The sequence below is a fragment of the Xenopus laevis genome, chromosome 1L (genome assembly GCF_017654675.1).
Source record: "Xenopus laevis strain J_2021 chromosome 1L, Xenopus_laevis_v10.1, whole genome shotgun sequence".
NCBI lineage: Eukaryota > Metazoa > Chordata > Amphibia > Anura > Pipidae > Xenopus > Xenopus laevis.
Window position 1 is genome coordinate 37,824,326 of NC_054371.1, and position 17,138 is coordinate 37,841,463.

Consider the following 17,138-nt stretch of genomic DNA (forward strand, 5'->3'; position numbering starts at 1 on the left):
AAGGCTGATTAGTAATTAATACAGATAATTACTACATGGCAGCACAGAAACCAGTGCAATTAGCATCAGAATTTAATAATCAGCCCTGTAGCATCAGCTTATATTACAGACCAACCTCATTTTCTACTTGATAATTTGCAACGACCCCTAAGTTTAGCTTCTCAACAGCTGCTCAGAGCCCACTGAGCATGTGAGTGTCACAGACACTTTCCAAGATGGTGACCCCCTGTGACAAGTTTGAAGTCCTGGATCATTGCTGCTATTGACAAGCTGAAACTTTAGGCTGGTGCAATAAGTTTGGTATATAAAATATGGCATTTTTAGCCACATTTATTTTTAGGGTTTAGTTTACCTTTTATATTTGTTCCTTAGAATTGATGTAACCAGCACAATACATTTCTCAATGTTGCACTCGTATCTGTTAGTTCCATGAGCCATTTACTGAAGCACCAGCTTTCACTCCAGTAATATACAGTCATATAAAGCAAATGGGAAATAAATCAGAAAAGGCAAATGTTACAACTTGCAAATCATTGTACAGAAATCCCCCTGGCATTTCTAGTTCAGCGATACTGCAATTAATCCCTTATGATACCTGGTCTGTAGCTACAAAACACAGTAGTATTTAATGACTATATGGAAAGGGACATTAGATTTGCATATTCAGAGAAGGAGAGGATACATTGGATAGAAATCTAAACAGAACTTTGTGTATGGATCTCAAGCAATATAACCAAAACCATTGCCTTAGTGTTGGGGGGGGGGGGTAGTCCAGTAATCGAATGTATAAAACATGAAGTTACAAACAAGAACATCATTAATTGTCACTGTGACACTAAAGGCTAATTAGTGGCAGTTCCGTGTATAAATCATACAGGAAAATAATAAACAACAAGAGCTCAGCACAACACCCAGTCATATTCACAAATGAATGTTTGGACTAATGCAATGCTGATGTGTATTGAGGCTCATGCTAATAAGATGCTAATGTTCCTGGATAATGAGATACTTATACAGATTGGTTTAGGGAGATGCCTGTGCAGCCAGATAGGGCTAATGCCACCATTATGCACATTGGCTACAGAAATGCTAATACAGATGTTTATAATGCAGTGCTGGTGCTGATGGGGGGAATGAAATGCTAATACAGATGTTTATAATGCAGTGCTGGTGCTGATGGGGGAATGAAATACTGATACAGATGTTTATAATGCAGTGCTGGTGCTGATAGGGGGAATGAAATGATACTGCACATTGTTAATGATAATACTGACAGATTTAATACAGGGCTTATGTGAAGCAGCCAATGCTATGCCTCTGTACACTGGCCTGGACTATTGCTAGCAATTCACTTACATATTTGCTCATATGACCAGGTAACTCAATCAGTTCTCATTATTTGGGCGACTGCAGATGGTTAAAGATTTGTAGAAGTTTTGGAAGCCATTTCCCCCCAACCAACACTGACACTCGCCACCATTTTGTAATGTTGTGTGTGAGACTTACTGATCAGCTGACAGGAAATCATGTGTCTCTGACTGTACCAGGAAGGAGGGAGGGAGTAAAGGACAGAGCTGTCTATTCATTGGCTGATGGAAGCTAGCATGTTTGTGTGCCCTTGGTTTGTCAAATGACAGTGCCTCGTATACAGGGCCGCCATCAGAAATTGCAGGACCCCATATGAAAAATTTCCTGGGCCCCCAAAACATTTGAGGACAGGCCCCCCCATAAAAAAAACATTTGTGGTCAGGGCCCCCCATTAAAAAATATTGGTGGCCAAGGCCCCCCCACGTTATAAGAAAATTGTGTGGCCTACCTGCTGTAAGTGAGCTGCCAACTACAGAAGGGAGGAGGGGAGCACAGGTGGCTGCATCTTCTTCCAGTGACAACATTTTCTTCCCTTATTGGTCACAGAATTTCAAGTCCTGGTAAAGCTGCATGGTGATTGGATGAGCTGGAGGAGAAGATCAAACCTCAGCTATCCAATCCCTGAGCAGCTCAACCGGGACTTAAACTCAGTGACCAATAAGGGGAAGTAATGGACAGAAGATACCTCCCCTTGTGCCTTCCCGAAGTCAGCAGCTCTCAGAAAGATGGGGGGCCCGGCTAATCAAGAAAGTGTGGCATAGCCGGGCCCCCCTTACCCTCGGGGCCTCCTACAACTCTCCCTCCTGTCCCCCCTGATGGCTGCCCTGATAGTATAACACACAGGACAGACTGCAGTACTTCATATGTCAGTGTTTTACTCTTAATATAAGCCAATGGTACATTCTATAAGAAATGGACATGTTAATTAAGGGGTGTGGTCATAAACGGGCGTGGTAAAAATATTTTGGCGCATCATTCATGGCACGACTTTTTTTTTCCATTTTTGGGAATTATGTGAAAGTGAGTGTAGAGTAACCAAATACAGTATGACTTTGCTTTGGTTCTTCAATATATTGCAATAAATTGCCAATTCCTTTCTTAGGGTACATTCCAGATGAGTATAGCTGGCGCATTAGAACAGGACGCACACAAAGAAGAGAGAGGCAGGACACATAGTGAACATGGCTGTTTATAGAGCCGCTGCATACAAATAATGCATAGATAAATGAACTCGTACTAACACGTTGGCATTTAGTCACACATACCACATACATACTTTTTTGGCCGTAAAAAAAAGTGACTTTTTTTGTTTGTTTTTTTTTAAGTACAGTTGGTTTTACAAAATAATCTTTAAGTTAAAATATGCAAAGCTATTTTTAAAACAAAATATCTGCAAAGGATGTTCCTTTTCCCATAGATCACGTCCGCCATTTCATCTGAGGCCAGAGTTTATGGAAGTGGGAGAGCCTGGGCAATGAAGGAAGGCTGGGGCCCCAAAATGAGCCAAATTCTGTGCCCTACCCTAAAGCAGGCGCAATTGGCACCTAACGTGGGTATGTTGCACATATGGAGGAGCCGGTACTGACTCTTACAGGATTCACAAAGTGCTAAATTAAGTAACTGGCAATATGCTGTGGGCACACTTGTTTAGGCTTCCAGATTCTGGACACTTCCTGTTACACTGATTCTGATTCCCATGATGCAGCAGAGAAGAGAGGATATTTATTACTGTTCCCTGGGGGCTGCTGTGTCTGTGTAATTACAGGTCACTAGGGATCAATAGATTCTATTTTTCCTTCAACACTTTCTGAAACAAACCCAGGCGACTATGGAGGAATAAAACGGTCTGTGAGTACGAGCCCTAATAGCTGTAAATGGATCATGTGATACAGAGACATGACTTTTCAGGGTGGTGCCAGTATGTGACCACATGATTGAATGAGTTCTAGTCTGGCTTCCGGTATATTGTCCCCTTACTGACTGTAGTTAATAGCTAAGGGCATGTACACAAGGGCACTGGAACCTGTAGCTGAAATATAGGCTTCCATTCACTGTGCTTAGCTAGGGAATGCTGGGATCAGTGCTAAAGTCACACTGGGGATTCTCCACTGGTGTTTACATGAAGTATCCTGACCAAAATAATAGACTGTGTGTCTGGGACGAGGCACTTAAATATAAATTAGGGCCACTCACCCATAAGGGGAGCCAGTTGGACCTTTATAAGATCCAGTTAACTCAGTATGACATGCAGTCTTTCAGTGTGTCTGATTGAGCCACAACATGTACTAGTCAGCAGGCAGAATGGGCACTGGCACGTCCCACTGGATGGCTTCTTATGCCCAACCTGAAATATTAACAACACATGGGGCACATTTACTAAAGGGCGCAGTTGCTAAAGTAATTTCGCCAGAAATCCCACCCGCAGGGTCATCGCCAATTCACTAACAGGCGTAGCAAATGGGACCGTCGCTAGCATTCGTTTGCACTCTATCACCAGACGACTTTTCGCTCTGTCGAATAGTAATTACTCTGCAAATTCAGTAAAGTGGGAAGGTTACAGAATGTTACCTCTTTCACCAGAGTTTCCTTCACCACCTCAGACCAGGCGAACTGATAAAACAAAGCTACATCCTCCTTAATCTTATGTCAGTGACATCATATCCTGTATGCCGGAAATGCATTAAAGCTGTAAAAAAACGCTGGTGACTTTTCTTTTTTTCAGTGGGATTGCCTTCAAAAGGCTGAATTATTCAACTTCTTTGAGTGAACATTTTCCCCCAAAAGACCATTAAATTTCCTTTTAGGGTGGGCTTGTGTAGGGCATTAGGGGATCACTTTTATCTTTATTTTGCTTCCTTGGACATTTGTAATAAAAAGTGGCCACTTCAAGTATTTGCACCAACATCTCTAATAAAGACGTCCATACGACTCTGTACCACCCTATTCAAATTGACCTAAGAGTAAGAGGATTAACAATGTTTCGCTAGGCAGAAGTGATCGCTAGTGTCATTTAAAACACTCGCACTGCTGAAGTAACGCTAGAAAAAAGTCGCCAGCGTTCAGCGCCCAGGATGCAACTGCGCATTTTTGTGAATTATTGTAGTGGTAACAAATTTTCCCTGGCGAAGTGGAGACAATTCGTTCTTTAGTGAATCTGCCCCATAGAAATGTTCTAATAACAACAATAATAATTATCCCCCAATGAAACATTACCCTGGGAGCTGAGAGCATTTCCCTCTCCTGTCAGTAGAATCAAGTAGAAGGAAGCTGGGAGTGTGTTGTCCTCGTATCAAGGACACTTGGCTGCAAATACAAACAATGAAGAGCACTCACACAGCTCAGGAGCGGCCCATATTTGAGGGCTTCGGGGAAGGGAGTCCATTAATCAAGGACTGTCTGTGCAGCAGGTACAGCCTCAGACAAGGTGAAACTATTCATTTCACTCCCTCATAAAATATATGGCTTATTAATTGACTGAACCCAGATAGCAGTCGTAGCCAGAGATGATTAGTGTAATTTGAATACATAATAACCCAGATTCCTTTTATAAATAAAGACTTTAAAAATGATACTTGCCAGACAGCCCACAAGGACAACGTTTTGTACATCTTGGTCAGAACCTTTATGACTGGCTGATAGCAATGCGAATCAGTTTATAGTCACTGTCCTGGTATATATGGGGTTATATAAAGCTGGTGACTATAATCATCTTTGCAATTGCAAGAACTGAATCAGTATCCAATGAAGAACCAACAGAAAGATGAATAGGCACTATATTCACACAAAACTTCCTATGGGATCCTTTAAGATATTTCATTGCTGAATGTACAAAGATGGTGGACTACAGGGGCCCTAACAGTCTGAGTGGCCCCTTGGGAATTCCTATGGCTTTAAATTCCTCCTCCAGCCAAGACCATTAGGGGCTACTGTATTAGTATCAAGGCCACACAAAGCACTTGCCTTTCCCTAAAGATTTCCAACACACAATACAAAGACTGTTGTGCTTTCCTTTGTTACCATCATGTTCCTGTACAGCAGTCGGACTGGGTGTGGGGGGTGGGACCCACCGGGACTGCTGTCCAGGGCTCCCCTCCAGCCCCCCCCCGCTCCCCTACTGTGGCGCGCAAGCTCAACCGGCACCACGCACATGTGCTGCGCGGCAGCACAACCCATATAACGGGAGAGGGGGTCTGGCCCGGTGAGGGCCCACCGAGTTTTTTCCCGGTGTCCCGCCGGGCCAGTCCGACCCTGCTGTACAGATGTGTTATATATACAGGTATGGGACCGGTTAGCCAAAATGCTTGGGACCTGGGGTTTTCCAAATAACGGATCTTTTCATGATTTGGATCATCATACCTTATGTCTACCAGAAAATCATGTAAACATTAAATAAACTTTTTTTTTTGGAATTTTGCTTCCAATAAGGATTAATTATATCTTAATTTGGATCAAGTACAAGGTACTGTTTTATTATTACAGAGAAAAAGGAAATCATTTCTAAAAATTTGGATTATTTTATTATAATAAGAGTCTATGGGAGGTAGCCTTTCCATAATTCGGAGTATTCTGGGTTTCCAGATAACGGGTCCCATACCTGTATATGTATTATATATATATATATATATATGTGTTATATACCCGCATAAAACATCAGGGCTACTGGCCTATGGGGCATCAACAAAAGGACAATGTGGGCATATTTCCCAGCTGTCACATGACATCTATTCAAGCAACTCCCAGACATGAGAATATTACAATACACAACCCCAAATATCTGTTTGATGAATTAGTTACAAGTCAAAACATGTCACACTGGAGATTCTAAACTAAATCAGTGCAACAATATAAACATTTGAATATTGGGGGATCATGTGCTCCTTCCTACAAATGATAAAAATAAGAGCAGTGACCGTGGAGAGGCTCACTAACTTGTATGCAGGGCTGTATTTAGGTCTGATGCCGCGTCTGACGTCACACAATGCTTTTGAGGAAGTGACATCAGTGCCCGTGCAGGTGACATCACTTCCGCAGTGTTCTTCCCTACCCCTCAGCTCCGTTACCGGATTTCCTATGGAAATCCATGGCAGAGGGTGGGGAGGGTTTTTTTTTTAAAAAAAAACGAAAAAAAAAAATAGGACGCCCCCAAAACCATATCACATAGGCACAGGCCCTCGGGGGCCTATATATAAATAAGGCCCTGCTTGTATGTTTTCTGGGAGGAAGGCAGTGATGAGCATTCTTGTCTGTGGTCTGTAGGCAGTTATGGCTCTAGATCAATTTAGGGGCACATTTATTAATACTGAAGACAAATATCACCAGAGATGTTGTCCATAGGAACCATTCAGATCTTTGCTTTTCTATTCTAGTTTATCGGTGTTCAAATGTAATTGATGTAATTGATTGTCATTGATGTTTTGTCTCCAATTTTTATATATACGCCACTTCTCAGTTGCTGTCTTTCACTGGCTCACCATGATTCTGCCTGATAAAACTTTGGGGATTTGTGTTCACATGACTGCATGGACTTTAAAGAAGTAAACTCCACTCAGGTCGGCTTTCAGTATTCATGCTCCACCTCTGACAGGATGTAATGCAGCCAAACATGACAGCTGCCAACCTTGCTGTGCAACTGTGCATTATGGCAACATTTACGAGGGAACAGGGTGCCCCTTTTGGCAGTCTGATGATGTGCCTTCCATCTGTTCTTCAACTACATGTCCCAGTTCTGTAACTACAAAGGACTGCAGCTTGGACCCAGCTCTGGGCAAGGACAACATGTCTGTGTGCACTAAACCATAGCATTATATTGGTTTAATTCTCTTCAGATTTTAGTGCATCTAAAAAATGACTGTAATATGCTTCTGTGCATAAACCTGCTGAGTCAAGACTGTTGTATTTGAGCTAAACTAAGCAGAACAGCCCAGTTAAAGTACTTGTATCATGGGTATTCCTATGGACATGCCCTTTACTTCATGGGAAATACAATGTATGAATCATATAGTTGCAGTGCAACTGGAATCCATCTGTATCAATTAGACCATTCAAATTTTTGTATCCGATTTTCCCGGGGAAATCTTATTTGCCTATAAACCCTTTCACAGTAACTTCCCTTTCAATATGCTGTAGGCAGTGGTACCCTAAGGAAGGTCTTCCTATTTTTGGAACGGTTTTCATTTGTTTGTCCCCCTCTCCAGTAAGACAATTGGTTGCTAGAGTCACTGACACAAGCGATCACAACGCAGCATGAATGGCAGATAATTTGTAAAAATAAGCATCTAGCCTCAAATTAAGGGGGTAACAATTGGGGAAGCAGAGCCTGGGGGTGTTGGGAGTAAAGAGGGCTCTGTGAGTGCACTGCCCTAAATCTATAGGACAAAAGGTAGATAAACTGTATTTAAAAAGCTATGGCCGGCCCTTAGTTCAGACTGATGTCTTGGAGTGTCTGCCATATCTATTTGCACCAGGGTTTTGGGGAGATTTTGCCATGGCATTAACCCTGCTGTAAACATTCAATCTAATATCAGTTTGTAAACTCTACTACGGGCCCTAGCAACCATTGGTCAGATTAAACAGCATATCTGTAGAAACATAGACAAGAAAGGAGAAAGAGTTCCAAAAGCAAAAGAGCAGGTTACCACTAGGGATGTAGCGAACTGTTCGCCGGCGAACTAGTTCGCGCAAACTTCGACTGTTCGCGTCCGCCGCAAGTTCGCGAACGTCGCGCGACGTTCGCCAATAGGCGTTCGCGTCAAAATCGTTCGACCATTCGACCATTCGATCGCTAAAATCGAACGATTTTCGTTCGATTCGAACGAAAATCGTTCGATCGAACGATTAAAATCCTTCGATCGTTCGAATCGAACGATTTTCGGATGTTCGAAGTTCGCGAACAGTTCGCGAACTGTTCGCATTTTTTGCCGGTGTTCGCGAACGGCGTTCGCGAACACATACTCGGCGGTTCGCTACATCCCTAGTTACCACTGCCTACAACATATGGAAAGCTGCTATTAAAGTAAAACTTGCATTTCATATAAATCAAAAAAGATTAAGTGCCATCGGGTCTGGTTACAGGAATCCCAGGGAACAACTTTGGCAATACATGAACTTTACCTTCCATCAGCTAACAGCTCCCTCCACTGAGGACATTATCACAGCAATGGCTGAGGCTTATTAGATTTTCAGCGATGAAATGAGGCAGTGAGCTAGGGGCTGCTGAGTAATCCTTAACATTGAAGTACTCCATGGCATTCACTACTAGGAGAGTGCAGAAAATCTCATCTGGTCATGAAATGTTCGTATCGTATTTACAATCTGAAACAGACCATCCAATGCATGTAATGACAACCACTGACAGGGAAAAGGAAAAGTTATGAGTAGATATATATATATATATTTGAATTCATGCTTCTTTTTGCAGTACGCCATGGTGTCGGAGAACAAGAACATGCTCGTCGAACATCGGGTAAGGGTAAGTTCTCTGAAGACAAAGCAGCAGAAAGATGGCTGTACAGCGCCGCTGTCCTGGAGTGCGCTACTTTCACTTCAGTGATGATGTCATACTCAAGTGTTGACAATTCAGCCCTTTTGCTTTGCACTTATGGCATGTCGGCAACGGGACGTTTCTGTTTCAAAGTGTCAATAAGGGACAAAACTCCGCGTTTTACACTAGTTGTAACTCTTCGGGTCACAGAGTCCGATGGAGGGGGTGGAGGCTGTGCCTTCTGAGAGGGAGGCCTGGCGACCAGGCACTTCTGATACCGCAACTGCAAGAAGGAACAGCATCAGAGTGTTATTGGTACAGTAACCCATTCAATAGTCTCTCACTGTGTGTGATATGTAGTAATGTCACCAGCTACACCAGTGAATAATAGAAACTATGTCATTACTTGAGGCCGTTTATATTTGTACCATATATGTGACAGCATATAACCCCGGTGCCATGTTTTCATTTAAAACATATGTTGTCTAAGTTAAAAGGGTGATGTAGGGGCTTCAAATACTTTTGGTGTTTTTGGAGTAATCATGTAAACTAGTCGGTTCTTTGCAGCTGTGAGATGACTGACTTGTGAGATATTTCTCATTAGCAATTTCACTGAATTGCTCTATTTTTACTTTGAATAAATATGAAAATCTTGTACCTGACCTACTTTGCAAAGCCCCCACATCCAATCATCATCTGCTCTGTCCTTACCATTACCCATAACTCTCCTCCAGAGATCCTCTCCCGCTACTGTACACCATTTCCCAAGAGCATTCCAGCAAATTGCATTTGTCTCGACAGGAAATATGCACATCTCATAATCATGCTTTATCGAACAATTATTCTCCTTTACTAACTTAAAGGGATACTGTCAAAAGAGCAAACAGATTTTTTTTATATTCAATTTTGAAATCTGACATGGGGCTAGACATATTGGCAATTTCCCAGCTGCCCCAAGTCATGTGACTTGTGCTCTGATAAACTTCAATCACTCTTTACTGCTGTACTGCAAGTTAGAGTGATATCACCCACTCCTTTTTCCCCCCCCAGCAGCCAAACAAAAGAACAATGGGAAGGTAACCAGATAACAGCTCCCTAACACAAGATAACAGCTGCCTGGTAGATCTAAGAACAACACTCAATAGTAAAAACCCATGTCCCACTGAGACACATTCAGTTACATTGAGAAGGAAAAACAGCAGCCTGCCAGAAAGCATTTCCCTCCTAAAGTGCAGGCACAAGTCACATGACAGGGAGCAGCTGGGAAATTGACAAAATGTCTAGCCCCATGTCAGATTTCAAAATTGAATATAAAAAAAATCTGTTTGCTCTTTTGAGAAATGGATTTCAGTGCAGAATTCTGCTGGAGTAGCACTATTAACTGATGTGTTTTGAAAAAAACATGTTTTCCGATGACAGGATCCCTTTAACAATCAGGGCATTGTGAGCTGTCACCAACCAGCAGCCAGAAAGAAGGCATTCTCCACTGACAGCAAATGTAGTGCCCCTAAATAGCCAGTGCGATTAACAGTTCAGTGTAAAAATAAAAACTGGGTAAATAAATAGGCTGTGCAAAATAAAAAATGTTTCTAATATAGTTAGTTAGCCAAAAATGTAATGTATTAAGACAGAACACTACTTCCTGCTTTGCAGCTCTCTAACTCTGAGTTAGTCAGTGACTTGATTGGTCACATGGGACATAACTGTTCAGTGAGTTTGCAATTGATCCTCAGCATACAGCCAGGGGCGCTCCGCCAATGAGGCGAGCTGAGCCGCTCGCCTCAGGCGGCAGCGCCAGACAGGATTCCAGGGGCGGCAAAAAGCCGCTCCTGCACCTTTAAGAGCCGAATTTCCGGTTTTTAAACCGGAAATTCGGCTGCGCTATTGCGAGAGAGCGCAATTGCGCTCTCCGCAATCGTTTTCCTGCCTCCCCTCGCCGACAGGTAAGTAGGTGCGGGGGCGGCAATGCAGGAGCCTCCTCCTTCCCCAGAAACGGCACTGCATACAGCTCAGATTCAAAAGCAACAGATATGTCCCATGTGCTCCCCCTCAAGTCACTGATTGGTTACTGACTGGTAACCAATAAGAGAACAGCAAAGCAGGAAGTAGTGTTCAGGCTATTATGTTAGACATCCAGTCACTCCAGTGACATTACATTTTTTTCCATCAGTGATTTATGATAGAAGAAAATACAATCAGAAAATCCTAGACCCTGAAACCCAAACTCAGTTTAGATTTAAATTAGTTGTATTACTATTGTCTACTGTGGTAGGATATTTCACTTCTTTATATGAGATTATGGTGACCCAACCCCCTTTTTTGTTTCCCAATCCATAGGTTAAGGGTGCCTGTGTTAGATTACCATGCATGCAGCCTGGACGGCTTCAGAGACACTTGCTGCATTGGGCTCGCACCAAAACACGTGTGTCTCGAAATGCTGATTCCCAGTATCCATGATGAAGGCGAATGTATGAATGTCCTTTCCAACGCCCATAAAGGACAGGAAGCGAACTCTGCATTCCACTATGACCTCTTCATCCTACCAAAGAGAGAACCAGAGGTAACTGAATGGCAAGAAGGGGTTGGATGTAGGGGGCAGTCTCTTGCCACCTAAAATGAATCCCAAGCAATTACTATTATTGGCACATACTTCTAAGGAAGCGCCATAGTTGAAAAAAATGAAATCAGTCTCAAGTCAAAATCAAGTTGAACGATATTCTGGCGCACTGAAAATGACACGAGGTGCAACCAGCTGTAATAAATAATTCCCTCTCTCGCAGAGATGAAATACATCTAAGGGTGCTTGATATCAAATGATTATTCCATGTTTTAAGGCCTCCCAGTTGGTTGGCACACTGCTGCATTAATAGCAGGACCTTATCATACAAAAGGTAGTGAAATGTGAACGGTGGGATTACAGAGCAGCAAGTTTATCGGCACTAGCAGGGAACATCTGTGAAGGATTACTAAGGAGTCGGCCATTGCTGATAAGGAAATCATAGGGCAGGGTGCTATTACAGGGAAAAGTTCATGCCAAACAAACGCAGCACCCTGGGAAATGAAACGATGCGGAATATTCTCAATTTTTGAACAGAGTTCCTTATATCATCGTGATAGGTGACATTTAGCAGCATGGGGATATGTTATAGGCAGGGAAATTGATTTACTGTTATGATAAATGGTTGCCCAATGCTGAAATTGCTTATATTTTATTAATGGTTTTGAAAATGGTATTGAAAATCTCATCTCTGTATTTATTCCTGATACAAATAAAGGTCAAATCCGCACAAATAAGGGCTAATGTCATAAAAGTTACAAACCATGTACCTGTAAGCCAGTCAATACTAACTGCTGATTGGTTGCCATGGGTTATATGTCTAATACAAATATATATTGACCCAGGAATCGGCAACCTTTTGGCTTGCATTGCAACACATGATTGGCCTTCAAAGCAGTTACTGATAGCAACTTGCTGGAGTGAATAAAATTACTATCAACAAAATGGCCCCCATGAAAGGGTGGCAAATAAAACGTTGCCTGTTCACAGATCAGCAGATAAATTCTAGATGATGAATTTCATAGAACATGGAAGGTTACTGATCCAAGGATGGCAGCTGGATCCAGAAAGGACTTGCAGTTTTTATGGTTTAGGTTCACATTTAGGGCTAAAAGACACAGGTGACTTCCATGGAGCCCAGTCTGCAAAATATTGTGCATAGTAAAGCCTAATATGTGAACAAGTCATTGTAATGCAGGTTTGTCTAGTATGGAGAAAGTGCGACCATACTGCAGCCATTCCGAGTCAAATGCCAGATAACTAAGTACATTAAAGAGAGCACTTGCATACTTGATTGTTTCCAATATGGTCCATCACTGATTATTGATTAATTAATTGATTATATTTATACAGTTTCTTATTATGCTTATACTGGTATGGGGCCTGTTATCCATACTCAAGACCTAGGGTTTTCTGGATAACAGATCTTTCCGTAATTTAAATCTTCATACCTTAAATCTACTTAAAAATCATTTAAATATAAAATAGGCTGGTTTTGCTTCCAATAAGGATTAATTATATCTTAGTTGGGATTAAGTACAAGCTATTGTTTTATTATTACAGAGAAAAAGGAAAACATTATTAAAAATTTGAGTTATTTGATAAAAACGGAGTCTATGGGAGATGGTCTTCCCATAATTTAGAGCTTTCTGGATAAATTATCCTATACCTATATTACATTCTAATTTCCACGACAGTCCTCATTTAATAACGAGGTTGAGGAAAGACACCCAACCAACTTTCTTTTGTCATGCAAAATTTCCCAGTAGCCTGCAGAGTCAACACCCTCCTATGGGAGGGACATTGCATCAAATGACTGGTATTTAAATGAGCCTCACCTTCTCTTTTATCACTGTCACTGTTGCATCAGCCACATTCATGATAACAGGAGTCCAGCCTTCCTTGTCTGATGGGTTCAAAAGATTTTCAATGGCTTCATTCAGGATATCAATACCTTTTGATAGAAAATGAACAGTACAAACATGAGCATGTTATTCTGATGAGAAATTCATAGGTGATGCTTTGTTAAAGCTGCTTATGAAGTATTCTGCATAAGAAACAAAATAAACAGCAATTGCACCTGAGCAGGCCTTGGCACTATATAAACTGTGAGAACCTGCTCTGAAGGCAATGGCACATGGGGCGTTTAGATCACTGCTGCACAGAGTGAGACCCTTACAGATTATATTTCTTTTAATGGCACTTACATCATTTATACAGTAGCTTACCAATGGGTTTAGTAACCTCCATCATTCCCAGATACTGCACATGAAACTTCTGTACAAGTTCTGTCTTTGGTGTTGGAAATTCTACTGCTTGGGAGGAAAAGGATTGGAATTAGAAAGGGATTTCTGAAAAATGAATGATCACTTTAAATGTGTGACTTCTATCTAAATCAGTGGTCCCCAACCAGCGGCTCATGAGCAACATGTTGCTCTCCGACCCCATGGATGTTGCTTCCCGTGGCCTCAAAGCAGATGCTTAATTTTTAATTACTGGCTTGTAGGCAAGTTTTGGTTGCATAAAAAAATAGGTGTACTGCCAAAATGAGCCTCCTGTAGGCTGTCAGTCCATATAGGGGCTACCAAATGGCCAATCGCAGCCCTTATTCAGCACCACCAGGAACATTTTTAATGCTTGTATTGATCCCCAATTCCTTTTAAATCTGAATGTTGCTCACGGGTAAAAAAGGTTGGGGACCCCTGATCTTAATGGATGCTACCACTAAATATACACAGCCAGATTGTGTGCAAGCAACTGCAATAGCAACTGCTGGGAGAACAAATAGGTTAAGGGAGTCTGGAGAGGTTTGGAAATGTAAACATGATTTGAGGCCTGTGAAGCCTATAGGCAGGAGGAATCCTTCCCAACTTGGGGTCTGGGACTGTCACTTTAAATTCCAACAGCACCACTACATTGCAACAAAAAAGGTGTAGTGATAGTTATAAGCCTGAAACAAATTACTCGTCCACAAGAGAAAAAAGGTAGGCACGGGGGGCCGGAAGGGGGTTGTGGCTCAGTAGGGGAGCTGGAGGGGGCTTTATCTCTGAGGTGGGGGCCGGGGGTGTTGTGATGGCCCCAAAGTGGGCCCCAGTGGGCCCCAGTCCGACACTGATGGTAAGACGAACCCCATCTAAAATACATATGCTGTACAGTTTTGGTCTCCAGAGCTTAAACGGGACATTATTGAATTGGAGAGGGTCCAGAAGAGAAGGACAATTAAGCTGGTAAAAGGTATGGAAAGTCTCAGCTATGTGGAAAGACTAGCAAATCAGGGGTTGTTCACGCTGAAGAAGAGGCGCTTAAGGGGTGATATGTATTTTTTCAACCTAACTTACTATGTTGCTATGTATTTCTTGCAAGCGATGTCAGGCTTCATCTACTAACCTTGATCAGCCTTCCATCAGATGGTCTAAAGTAGGTACAGTCACACAAACAGCATAGACAGCTATTTGTGAGCTGGATCTGAATGCAAACTTCTGCACATTGCTGGGATGTACAGACCCACATGATTTACTGTAGTAGACCTGTAACCTGATTTCTTTGAGATATCCGACTCCCAGAGAAATGGGTGAAATAATATTAATAAGGGCTCAGAAGAAAAGACCGGGTTTCATTAATATTAAGGCTAGTATGAGATTTTACTGGACACTTCACTTCGAGCTGAAGGTTAGTAGATACCTACAATTATTCCCTGTATAGCCAAATAGTTGATGGGAAGGAGAACCATATAGACTCCTAGACCTAGAAAGAAAGATTCCATGGTCCACAGAAAATTGGGAAATGCATAGGCCCAATCTTTTGTGTGTTTTTTTTTGTAAAAGCTGAATGTCTCCTTGCTTAAAGAGATCAAGCATCATCCATTTACTAAATAACCCTTTTATTTTGTATTTCTAATAAAGCTGATTAAACACGGCTTAGTTTGCTCCATTGTTGTTCACTATGCAATTACATAGAGATGACAAATTCTGCTGCTACTGTCAGCAAGCCTCCTGGGCTACCATCACATACCTTGCAGTGGGACATCTAGGCTGGCATGGGGCCTCTCCTGCATTGAGCTGCAAGCCGTAGCTTTGGCATTTTTCCTCTCTGCCATAATCTGTTTGGAAAAGCAATTGCATATTGATCAGAACATGGCTGAAGGGCCAGCATTTTAAACCATTTCATGCATGAATTCACAAGCACAAAAATATTCCAACATTATCTTTAACCTTTTCTAACATGGATATTGTTCCTGAGCAGGGTGGGGTTGTACATTATGGCACTTAAATTAATGTAATTGTAAATAAAAGCATCACAGGATCCCAGAGTTGCTTTCAATACGACAGAGCTAGAGTAGCCGGATAAAAGGCCCCAGGAAGAAGAGTCAGGCTTTCTGTTTAGGAAATGAATTTAGTGAAGGCCATTTTACAACTGTAGATTCCCTGACAATCGGTAGCATCCTTTAGCCAATCACTGGAGATTATGAATACTGGAAGTCTCTGATACAAACAGGCATTAAGAAAAATTTTTATTTTCTCTCCCATAAAAAACAGTCCTGGAACCGGCAAAATCTAGCATGCTCTATCCAGACTTCATACCCACCATTACAAGCAAAAGATTGGCCTGTTCCCTTCATCTTTGCGTCTCTCTTACCTTAGAACAGATTTCGTGAAGACTTGTAGCAATTGCTTTAGCTGGTGTGTCACATCGGAACACGTGACATTTTAAAATTCTTGTATCCTTGTCTCTCGCCACATAAGCAAAGTCCCTGTGTGGACAAAAACAAGAAGTTTAAATATATAGAGTGAACTGCCATTGATATAAATGTGATCTCAGTAGCAGTAGATGCTCAATAATTCTTTTTCAAGGATCTTATTCCTGCAGTTTTAAAGAAGTAAACGGCTTATGAGAGTGCTTCACCAGCCTAACAATTTTTTTCCTAGTGTAACATAGTAACATAGTAAGTAAGGTTGAAAAAAAGACACACGTCCATCAAGTTCAACCTTTTTGTTTTTTTTTTTAGTCTGCCTAACTGCTAGTTGATCCCCTCATTTGGTAAATCGCCAAACGAGCGGATCTCTTCCCGATATGCCACATTGAGGTGGGCGATATCGGGACGATCGGATCATAATGCAGCCAATACGGACGGTCGGATCACAGGACCGGTCAATCGCCCTGCCCAATTGACATTGATTGGGGAAGCCTGTCGGAGGGCCCCACACACGGGCCAATAAGCTGCCGACTTGGTCTGTTGGTAGCTTTTATCTGCCCATCAGCAGGTTGACTTGCAGCTTAGAGAAAACTTAGATTATAGAACTCATCATAGATGTGTATATATATATACATATATATATATACATATATATACATACATGCACTGTATCCTTGATAAAGGCCCTAATGGGGGCCGAAACGTTGGAAATGCATCTAAGAATAAAATAACACTGTTTTATTCACTGAAAATGGTGTGCGAGTCCTTCTATCGTCTTGTATGACCAAAATTGACCAACGCACCCGAAGTGATCATAAATCTGGTAAGAGAGCATACACACAAAGTCTTTATACTTATATACTTATATATATATATACTAAACTTTTTATACTTTAATAAGAAAAATTCTGCCCCATTAAAGTTTACATACTGAACAATATTTGGACACAAAGACCAAGAATAAATATTATTTAGGACGGGTTTTGCTTCGTAATAAAAGAAAAAAAAAATGTAACAGCGGGTCACCCGCTAGCCTTTTG

At 41.7% G+C, this 17,138-nt stretch overlaps 1 protein-coding gene across 16 annotated transcripts in view; it reads right to left on the reverse strand.

The window, feature by feature from the left end:
• Positions 1-8,269: 8,269 nt before the first annotated feature.
• Positions 8,270-17,138, reverse strand: part of apbb2.L (amyloid beta precursor protein binding family B member 2 L homeolog) — a 166,200-nt gene continuing 157,331 nt past the window's right edge. For 10 of the 16 annotated variants that reach the window (XM_018229369.2, XM_041588561.1, XM_041588555.1 and 7 more), the window contains 6 exons: positions 16,041-16,155; positions 15,417-15,504; positions 13,634-13,720; positions 13,244-13,359; positions 11,211-11,387; positions 8,270-9,131 (listed from right to left, as the gene is read on the reverse strand). In XM_018229369.2, the coding sequence (XP_018084858.1) occupies positions 8,964-9,131; positions 11,211-11,387; positions 13,244-13,359; positions 13,634-13,720; positions 15,417-15,504; positions 16,041-16,155 (751 nt within the window). In that variant the 3' untranslated portion in view covers positions 8,270-8,963. The remainder of the gene's footprint in view (positions 9,132-11,210; positions 11,388-13,243; positions 13,360-13,633; positions 13,721-15,416; positions 15,505-16,040; positions 16,156-17,138) is intronic. The other 6 variants (XM_018229328.2, XM_018229377.2, XM_041588543.1 and 3 more) reach the window with 1 other exon arrangement.